General features: G+C 37.6%; 2 protein-coding genes across 4 annotated transcripts; both read left to right on the forward strand.

The window, feature by feature from the left end:
- Positions 1-418: 418 nt before the first annotated feature.
- Positions 419-4,200, forward strand: cenph (centromere protein H). Of its 3 annotated transcripts, XM_035993917.1 has the most exons (11): positions 428-584; positions 1,055-1,122; positions 1,435-1,575; positions 1,766-1,821; positions 1,905-1,950; positions 2,060-2,128; positions 2,247-2,303; positions 2,398-2,461; positions 3,499-3,550; positions 3,645-3,805; positions 4,037-4,197. In XM_035993917.1, the coding sequence occupies exons 3-11, from the start codon at positions 1,454-1,456 to the stop codon at positions 4,127-4,129; spliced, it is 720 nt and encodes a 239-aa protein (XP_035849810.1). In that variant the 5' UTR covers positions 428-584; positions 1,055-1,122; positions 1,435-1,453; the 3' UTR covers positions 4,130-4,197. The 3 variants fall into 3 exon arrangements, with proteins under 3 accessions (XP_031164996.1, XP_035849810.1, XP_031164995.1); XM_031309136.2 differs by lacking the exon at positions 1,055-1,122 and having other exon boundaries at positions 419-584; XM_031309135.2 differs by lacking the exon at positions 1,055-1,122 and having other exon boundaries at positions 428-794; positions 4,037-4,200.
- A 92-nt stretch (positions 4,201-4,292) lies between these two features.
- dimt1l (DIM1 dimethyladenosine transferase 1-like (S. cerevisiae)) lies at positions 4,293-8,352 on the forward strand. Its single transcript, XM_031309132.2, has 12 exons — positions 4,293-4,489; positions 5,672-5,745; positions 5,871-5,957; positions 6,382-6,443; positions 6,553-6,646; positions 6,739-6,788; positions 6,880-7,003; positions 7,141-7,233; positions 7,337-7,401; positions 7,502-7,565; positions 7,679-7,785; positions 7,889-8,352. The coding sequence occupies exons 1-12, from the start codon at positions 4,432-4,434 to the stop codon at positions 7,929-7,931; spliced, it is 921 nt and encodes a 306-aa protein (XP_031164992.1). The 5' UTR covers positions 4,293-4,431; the 3' UTR covers positions 7,932-8,352.
- Positions 8,353-10,639: the final 2,287 nt, after the last annotated feature.

The following is a 10,639-nucleotide window of genomic DNA, read 5'->3' on the forward strand; positions in this document are numbered from 1 at the left end:
ATGCGGACCTATAAAAAATAATTTACTATTAAAAAATAACGTGTTGAATAGCCACTACTTTGTGTCTGATGTCGTTTTTTCCACAAAAACTTCGATACAATAATATATTAATACATAATACATATTTATATATAAATAATATTGAAGAAGTTCCAAGTTAAACTTGAGAAATCAGTTATTTGACCTGTTTAGAGACTGTTAATGCAGATGTGGCTATTGCAGAAAAACTGGAATTATTCATTGGCTGAGTAAATTAATCCACAACACACTGGCACGGTTAATACATAACTAATTATCTACCTTTGTTAAAAAAACAATGACACCTCATTATTTTTTTTTTATCTCATTCTGTATGTAGATAATGCAATACTTCTGTGGCTCTATTTGATTTCCCCACATTAACAAACTTTTTCCTCTTGGCCTACAGGGGGTGCTGCTCAATGTTGTGACCAGACATGTGATGTCACTTCCTGGCGGGATTTCGATCTGAACGGATGTAAACAAAACAAGTGACCGATTTAACGGCGACTGTTGTCTTAATACATCCATGCGACTGATACAATTGACAAGTGCAGTGCTTTTTGGTAAGCAGTTCTCATATGTGACAGCCGCTGAAGGCATTTGTAAAGTTATTAGTAAACAGTCGTAGTAAGGTAACGTAACGGTATCTAGCAAGTGTTAACGTTAACTGTTAGAGAGGAGGAGGTCATTTCTGAGATAGTCGTATAAATTAAGAGCATATCTTCAGTAGCGCTGCATTTGTTTAATTTTGCAACGTTAACCTGAGTGACAAGGCAAGTACTGTTAACCAACCACTGTTCGTTAATGTCTGAACCTAATATAATCCCTGTAACGTTACTCAGATATCAAACTGTTTACAAGGGGATGTTGACTTTGCGTTAGTATTAAATGTTTGTTTACACTGGATTATCGTACGTTAACCCACTGTTGTACTTACGTAATAAGTAAATTTTAAGGTACTAGTATTGTTATTAACGTTACTAGGGTATTTCCATTTTCGCTCCTTTATACTATTAAACTTACTCCACCAGAGTTAAAGGAATTAACGTTGATTACATTAGGACGTAACAACAAGTTGTTTAATTCTACAAACCAAACCAAGTCAGTGACTTTTTATTTTCATGTACACTAGTTCATTAGTTTCTGACAATTATTTTTTCACTTGGCGTGTTTGCCTTTTCATATTAACCTTGCACTGTAGTAAGAATTAGATTTACCCTACACTTTTCTTTCATTTATTATTCAGTGTCATTCTCCTGCATGATTGTTTTTGCTTGGATATTAGTTTAGCGAATTCAATACCTCATAAGTAGTAATTCACTCTTTTGGGTCAACAATATTACTTTGTTTAAGCTCCTTCGAACAAACCCAGGTGATCTGACATTTTATCTGAGTTGATTTGTCTCTCTTTAGGCGCCTTCACTGTTTTGTCATGGACCCATCTGACAACATGGGGACCCTCAACCACATGGTGGAGGCTGTGGCACTGAATAACGGTCCTTCTCCTGACAGCTCCACCGGACAGAAAGATGCCTTGCCTCAAGACATGCTGAGGTTCTCCCTCCACATCTGCTTTAACACTTCTGTTATTATGCAGTTTACAATGGCTGAGTGCTATTTTATTTGATGAATAACACCCCAACACCTAAACGTTCCATCCACTTGTTGTATCCCCATGACAGCACTTTACCTCTTGTCATAAAACAATTACAATTTTTAAAATGGCTGAAATTACTGTTTACAGAATAAAACAACAGATGTCCAACCAGTGCTTTGAGATGGCAGTACAGCTCCAAGCAGGTATATAACTATGTGCATTTCCCCATCATAATGCATTTTCATTAAGTGCACAAACCAAGCATTACTATTGTTTCCTGTAACAGGAAAAAGTAAGAGATCATGCAGCACATCTGAAGCTGAGAGAGACTTGTGAGTATTTGAAATAACCCTATTAATGTTTATCTAAAATGTAAACCAAATGGAAGATTAGAGTTGGTTTCAAAATGTATTAACATATATTTTTCATTAAATGTTGCAGGCCAGATTATGTCAATGAGATGGAAAGAGTCAAGACAATTAATTTTAACAGCACATTGACACTGCACAGGTAAACCGATGCCTTGTCCTTTGTGATGAAGGATTTCCCCACTATATAAGATGTATGGAAGTGTAATCAAGAAGCAGTAAACTTTGGACCGTTCATTGATTTAACTGTTGTCTTTCAGAATGCAGATGTGGCATGCTATTGGAGAAAAACTGAAACAGAATGATTCAGAGGCAGTGTAAGTCAAATTACAATATATATACATACTGACAACTGACATACACTTATTGTTTTGATTATTTGATTGTATCATACACTTGTGTTTTTCTCAGTGCCCTGAAAGCTGTGAATGATCGCTGCATGGGTCTTTGTTCACAAATAAAACAACTTCAACAAGTAAGCAGCCTTATCATCCATTGTGCATATACCATACCATATTTATAACAATTGTATATATAAAGTAGTTTCATAATTGTGGTTCGACATGAGATGAAATTGCACTGTGTTTGTACTTTATGTTTTGCTGCTGTTTTTAGATGCCAAATTAAATGGAAAAAAAATGAGACTACTGTAATAACTTTCAATAGTAGATACAAATGTTTCTGCAACCCAGTGAATGATGTGTGGTCCAACAGGTATATGGTGTCAATTACTACCCCCTATGCCCAGGACTGAAATTTCTAAAGCAATATATCGTTTTGGTAAAATAATCAGCACCAACTGGTTTCCCTGAGAAACGCATATAATCAATATAAATAATAATAATATCACTGTTCTTGATTACCTCTTTATATAGATGTGTTTACAACTGTTCAGATTTAAGAGGACAGATTGACTCCTACAGCTGGCAGCTAATGCTTCAGTTCTTTGCAAGTTTACTGCCACAAAGTTGAGATGTGTGAATTAAAATTGAAATATAGTTGTGGTAGAAACAAAATGCTTGGAGATGTATTTGTAACTGCTGAATCATGGCTAACTCACCCTCCTCCTTGGGGGCCACAGTGACCGTCGTTCCCTCTTTGACGTGTGAAGAGGTTCAGGCTGACTAGTCATGTTAGAAGACCTTGAGGTGTCTCAACTTCTTGAGATATGCAGGGGAGAGAAAACTGGTTCTGTCTGCTATTGTAGACTAGCTGACAAAAGTAAAAAACGCCCCTCTTTATGACCTTGTTATTACAGACCGTTTAGGATATATTTTGGGAATAGAGCGGGGGTCTTTAAGTTTTGATGCTAGACTCTCCGTCATCAGAATCTCCTGTTCCCGAATCTAAATAAAACCATACACTGAAGTAAAGTCAACAGATACATGAGTTTTTTTTTTTAATTCATCAAAATATAGATTGACGTGAAAGTACGATTTTTATACATCAATAGTGTTCTGTGAAATTGAGATTATTCATTTTGAACCAGATTCTCTTCTGTTTTGTTAACAGGAGTCCAGAGATCTTCAAGATGAAATCACAGAAATACAGAAGAAGAGGCTTGGTATGAAATATGGTTTACAACTAAAAAGTATATTTTGAGTTTGATTACATTTTTTCCCCATTGTCCAGTTTGTTGACAATTTGTGTGTGTGTAGAGATGAAGCGGCTCACACATGAGAAAATGAAAGAGATGGAGGAGTTGATGTCCAAGAAAGAGCACCCGGATACAGAGAAGTACAAAGCTGTGTTGGAGAAAGGCCAGGCCAACCTGGAGAAGTACAAAAAGATGGTCATCATGGCACAGAACGTCCTCAGGGTACATCAATTGTTCAGGAATTGTGTTAAAGAAAATACACTATCTGTCAGTACAATGTTTTGTACTTGTTTTTTTATTTTATTTTTCTATCTATCCCTGGCACTTTGGGTCTAGAAAAGCGCTTTACCAATCAAATGTGGTATTAATATTATTATTATTATAATGTTTGAAAATTGTTAATGCCTCAATGGCATTTGCAGCTGGTGTATTAATATAAGTGTTTCTCTTCAGGGAATCCTCTTGGCCTGTAAAGTCAACTGGCTGGATGATCCCAAACTTCGAGACATCGCCATGACGCTGGAGGATTTTCCCATCTCTGACTGAAAAACGAATTAATTTGTTTCATATTTATATGTGTCTGTATTGTATTGTCAAATAAATAATAAACAAAACTGGTAAAATACGTTTTGTGATTAAAAAGCATAAAAGTAATGTACATGATGTCAGCTGCCACTAGAGGGCGGAGGAGGCCAGGGAAGATTTTAAACGTACCGCACATCCTGTCCATGAAGAAAAGCAAGTTACACGTGTTAACTCCGCGCAGACTAGTCTATTGCCCAGACAGATATTTTTAATAATAATAATAATAATTTCTGGATCTTTAACCGGAATAAAATAAAGTAAAAATGCCGAAGGTCAAGGCGGAGAAGAAAAGCAGGCAGCATCAAGAGGTCAAAAACCAAGGTATGTTTCTCCAAGGAAGAGGTTAGCGTTAGCATGATAGCAAACATCACTGTCAGCTGCTGAAGAAAATGGGCTTTAAAGTTCGTCATCGTATCGCTAAAACACATTGGGCAGTTTTCAAGTCTGTTACCGTACCGCATGTTAAAGACCACACATTAATGAGAACTTTAGTTGTCTCTGTGTTAATATTGGTTTACGTAACGTTAAGTTATAAACGCCAGTAATTACGTTCTGTGAAACTCCAAACTGGAGTCAGGTAATCGTAATTTTATGTGGCTGACCCGCAAATGCACATGCATGCATTGTTTATGACACGTTAAATTGTCGAGTGTCTTCTGGTTATTTCGGCTTACGAAGTGTCAACCAAATAAGTTAAAGTCAAAACTATTGCCCAAGTGACGAGTTGAACAAGTATGGCCTCTAAACCGTCTCTGGTATGGCAAAATAAAATGTTCTAGTTGTATCTTTGATTGAGGATACTAAAATATATATATAGCTCCACAAATCAGATTTTTGAAATATAAACACTTATTTCACTAATTGAACGATATATTACAATGAAACAAGTACAAAACAAGTGTTCTAGATCCAGGTTTTACTCCCTAAACATTGTAACGTTTAGGGCTGCACGATATGAGGAAAATCTGCGATAACGTTGATGAATATCACGATAACGATATTACTTGTGATAAATAAACAGATAATAAAGTGTACTCAGTTCTGTTACTTTCAGTATTCTGCTAAAATACAACAAATGTCTTGTTGAATTTAAAATAAATGAAAAAAATAATTTCCAACATTTTATTGAAGAAATTATACATTGAATTGAATATAAAAGGCACCACTGAAAATTAATGACAGTTAACATTTTAAAGTGCAGTTTTTTTCTACTGATAATTTCTTTCAACTAGCATCAAAATCTGTCTGTCGCAATATGTCGTAGCCTTTCGCGATGTGTGTATTGCGCAAATTGATGTCACAATGACAATAAAAAAAGATATATTGTGCAGCCCTAATAATTATATTACAATTAACATTTTATGAGATCCTAGGAAAGTCTCTTCTCTTAAATTATGCAAGAGCCCTTGACTTAGAATAAAATGTACTTATTTGACTGTAAATGCTTTACTCATTAACATCCCACAAACCTAGTACAAAGTGTCCCAATCCCGTCTGTTGCAGGCATCATGTTTAACACCGGCATGGGTCAGCACATCCTGAAGAATCCATTGATCGTCAATGGGATCATTGAGAAGGTACGCTGTAGGCTACTGGTGCACTCTGATACTGCAACGCTCACACAAGCACCCTGTAAATAGAGACTGTACACAGAGGATCATGATGCACAGTGTTCCTAAACCATGTACCTTGTGCTTTTTAGGCTGCGCTGAGGCCGACAGATGTGGTTCTGGAGGTGGGACCTGGTACTGGTAACATGACGGTGAAATTGCTGGAAAAAGCCAAAAAGGTAAGAGCGTCAACAAAGTGTTTTCATTCTTGCTTTCGTGCTAACCCATCTGAAAGTACAAACCTCTGAATAATCAGGTGGAGCTATCAAAGGTGACTCTGATGCTGTAATCAGATTATGCAATACCAAGTGTTATGTTAGCCAAATTAGTCAAAAGGAGTTACAATGTGTTACTTTATGTGATGTGACTTTTAAACATGATGCTCCTTGCCCCATGCACTTGTGTACACCTTTAAACACACAGCAGGGTGTTGCCAGGGTTATTAGTTTTTTTTTTAACCCATGACAATGTTGTTTTCCACCATTTTTTTTTATTTCTTTAATTTGAGTATGTTACCACTAAACTGGAGCTCATTAGCTTTAAATACAGCCTACTAATTGATTGTCACTGTTGAGTCATAACAGAAATTGTTATTTTTTGCAGGTGGTGGCCTGTGAGTTGGACTGCAGATTAGTGGCTGAACTTCAAAAAAGAGTACAGTGCACGTGAGTGGAGACCGCAGCACTGTGCCACCACATATATTTGCAAAGCACCTGCAATTAAATAAAAAGTGAAATACATGATCTCATAAAATGCCATTGTGCTCTCCAACAGACCCATGCAGACCAAACTTCAAATATTAGTCGGAGATGTACTAAAAACAGATTTGCCTTTCTTCGACGTCTGTGTGGCTAATTTACCTTACCAGGTAAAAATACCTTTTTCCCTCCACTCTGCACACAGTTGAGTCAGTGTCTTTCAATACATTTATCTCAAACTTGGCTTTTCTTAATTGTGCAGATTTCGTCACCGTTTGTCTTCAAGCTCCTGCTTCATCGACCTTTCTTCAGGTAAGAAGGCCCACTGAGAGTTTTTAACTGGGATCTTTGCATGTCCACGTTGAGCATTTAGCGACTCTTTTGTGTTTTTACTTTTGCTCAGGTGCGCCGTGTTGATGTTCCAGAGAGAGTTTGCCATGCGACTTGTTGCCAAACCTGGAGACAAGCTGTTCTGCAGACTGTCCATAAACACACAACTACTGGCTCGTGTCGACCATCTGATGAAGGTCAGCGTCTGTCTTACATGGCAACAGCGACTCTCTAGAAAACCCATCGTGACAGTGTCTTTTAGATGGTTTACTTTCATCATTTTCCAGTGTTGCAGTGACTGTGTCTCAGTGTTGATGTTTCCCCCCTCGACCAGGTAGGGAAGAACAATTTCCGTCCTCCTCCAAAAGTGGAGTCAAGTGTTGTCAGGATAGAACCGAAAAATCCACCTCCTCCAGTTAACTTCCAGGTGAGGTTTGACTCTATTAATAGTTAATGCTGTGAAAATTCAGTTGATCAACACGGGAGGTAAATTGTAGATATTCAACTTTGTTTCCTTTTCTCCTGAAAAGGAGTGGGATGGCCTGGTCAGAATAGCCTTTGTAAGGAAAAACAAAACCCTCAATGCAGCTTTCAAGTAAGTACTTGCCTGCTGCACACACGGCCACGCTAATCCAAGTCCGTTTTGTCCGACATGCTCTTCAGACAGAACAATCATGTTGATTTATAATTTCCAGGTCCACTGCGGTAGAACAGCTGCTGGAAAAGAACTACAGAATTCACTGCTCTGTACATAATGTGGTGAGTCATAGTGTAGTTTTTTGGTCATGTTAGACTTGAGTGTTTTGCAACTGTACTTTTAGGATCCCTCCTCAGCCAGTTTGAATCTAAAGTCTTGTGCTCCATCTTGACAGGAAATCCCAGCAGACTTCAGCATCAGCAAGAAGATTGAGAGTGTTTTGCAGGAGGCTGAATTCAGTGAGAAGAGAGCCAGGTCCATGGACACTGATGACTTCATGGTGTAAGCTGAACATCTACTACTTTTTATTTTCAACCCTTTTCCCCCCAAATAATGTACTAAAATACATATCGGTTTTAATTTTGAGTGTGTTCTTCATCCTCAGGCTGCTTCATGCATTCAACTCTGCAGGGATCCACTTTTCTTAGATGGCAGAGGTTAACTATAGAGACCAGTGCTGTGTCTCTGATGTCCTCCGGCCTTTGTGATGAGAGGGGAGAAGTCAGCAGCCAGATGAGTGGGAAGATTGTCTGATCTTTCCTCTTCTGGAGCTTTGTTTGGATGACTTGGATTTCAAATGTTGGAATAGTCAGATGAAATGTACAAAGAATATTGGAGGATACATTTAAAGAGCTCATATTGAGTGTGCTATTTTACCCGTATGAGTACAGATCAAGTGTCCCTGGGCATGCATGGACAGCTTTTGGCAGATGGAAGTTGTATACGCCCTCTTGGCAGAGCGAGGGCCTGCCAGTGTGTGTGTGTGTGTGTGTGTGTGTGTGTGAGTCATTTATTGAAAATAATCTGTAATGGATGATTATTCTAATCTAGAAGCAATCTACAATGTGTCAAAAATACCTACTTGTGAAGAAGGTAAATATTTAACAAGTGTAGATTTGAGAGTGTGTACAGCCTCTTAAAATAAATTCTGATTGTGCTCAAGTTTTCTTTCTTTGTCAGGCTTTTCTTGTTCTGTGATAACACCATCTGACTAAATGGTACTGCAGACTAAGGCTGCAACTCTGAGTGGTGCGCAGATTCTCCAACTATCGATTACTGCCTTGTAAATCCAGTTGTATTTTTTAATTAAGCATTGACATTTCTTTTGAAACTGTACAGCTAAATTGGCCATTTCAAAGCATTTTGAAACAAAAATCCTAGATCAGGGGCTCTCGTGTATAAACAGCTGAGTGTAATTTTAGTCAGTCAGCATAACATTGCGGGCCGCACAGGAAAAGTACACGCTGACATTTTTATGCCATATATCATTTGACATTTTTTACTATTTATTCTTTGACGTTTCTATGACCTACAGTACCAGTCAACATTTTGGACACGCATTCCCATTCAAGTGAATTAGAAAGAGTGTGTCTAAACGTTTGACTGGTACTGTACTATACTGACGTTTAATAGTAATTTCATAGGATGTCAAAATGACAGTCAGAATGTTTAATAGCATAGTATGCCATACAAATGTCATGAACAATGACAAACAATTTGAAGTATCATATGCTATAAATGAGCTTTCCAACGTCGTTACAATATGCAACTACATCTGTATTTTGGAAACTTTGTTTTGATGGTTCTTACCGGAAATCGTTGACGTATCTTGTTTTTTCGTTGACGTATCTTATTATTTTATTTGTTCTCTCACTTGGAACGCTTGATGGTTCGTTATTGCCCTCTAGTGGTTGCAATATGCAACTACATCTGTATTTGGATATTGCTATTTTGATAGTCCTTATCGGAAATCTCTGTAGTTTGTTATTGATTCTTTCTACTCTACGAATTAGCTATTACAGTGACTATCAGTACCGTCAATGAAGTGTGCAGTTGAAGGTAATCACTGTGACCGCTAGAGGGCAATGAACAACATACTTAGTCACAGGTGGCAATTGGTCATCTGTCAAGCTGCTAAACAAATTCGTAGTTTGATATAGAGGTAATAGTTACATCTTCTAATCAACCTCGGTATTGTTGACTATGCACACAATGCCTATAATGTCATTTTACGTTCTGTATGACAAATCAAACTACAATTAATTGTTCAGATGTCCAGTTTGCCTACAAGCAACATGCAGCATCAACCTTTCAGGTTAGAAATAACTGGTTGTGTAATTTTCTTTTTGTAAAATGTCTACCTTTTTCTGAATCAATTTATGCTGACAATATCTTTATGTAAAGGGAAACATAGGATCATTCAAAATATAAAAACATAATGGAATAGTTTGCAATAAGGCTCTCAGGCATTCTGTATTAACTGTTTATTCTCCTTTGGATCGACTTTTCTAATTACATCTGAGTCAGCACACATGTAGCCTAGACATCATTTACTCTTCCCTCCTCTTTTGCGTCTTTTGCTGGGGAAGAAACCTCCTTAAATGTGCACATGACAATTATTCACCTCAATGATAAATTCGTTCATTTTAATGTAGCCTATTAATAAACCCTTGGACTGTAATATTTCAGATGTGTTTGAGCAATATTTCTATATGGAAAGCCAACGAGGTCAAATACACGTGAATTCTAACACGTTGACAACACGTTAACAACACGTCAACAACGCGTGGCGCGTCCTATAATCCTGAAGCTGCACAGACCACGGAAGCCGCGCTGCTCGTCTCTATTTTTACAGAGAGAGTGAACACTGAAGCGACGCACAGGTCCACCGGGAAAAGTCCAAACTCTCCCGATTGCCACTCCGCCTCTGGCCACGAGGCACCATCAAGTCACTACAATGCATGACATCACATTCTACTCTATGGAGATAGCCTTGTATCCCATGGATACCCTAGCTGCTTTCGTTATGTGGCGTTTCTCTGGTAAATACAAAACTACTCAAATACTGAATGTAATGCTACAAGACACATGAGTATATTTTTTAAAATTTTAGTTTACCATGAAATGTGTAGCAAATTTTGGTCAAGCACACATTTGGCCAAAAATATGAGGATGTTGCAAGATGAGAAAAATCTGTGTTGATGTTGTGCTTTTACTTAGTGACACATTCATATAATGTTATGAAGGCAGCAGGTTTTCATAACGTAGTCCATTTCTACTCGGAGGTGGTAGAAGACGGCTTTTGATTGAAGTTATTCAGTCCATTTATTTGGATAACTCATTATCACAAAAGCCA

This window comes from Sander lucioperca, chromosome 2, assembly GCF_008315115.2.
Source record: "Sander lucioperca isolate FBNREF2018 chromosome 2, SLUC_FBN_1.2, whole genome shotgun sequence".
In the NCBI taxonomy this organism is placed as follows: Eukaryota; Metazoa; Chordata; class Actinopteri; order Perciformes; family Percidae; genus Sander; species Sander lucioperca.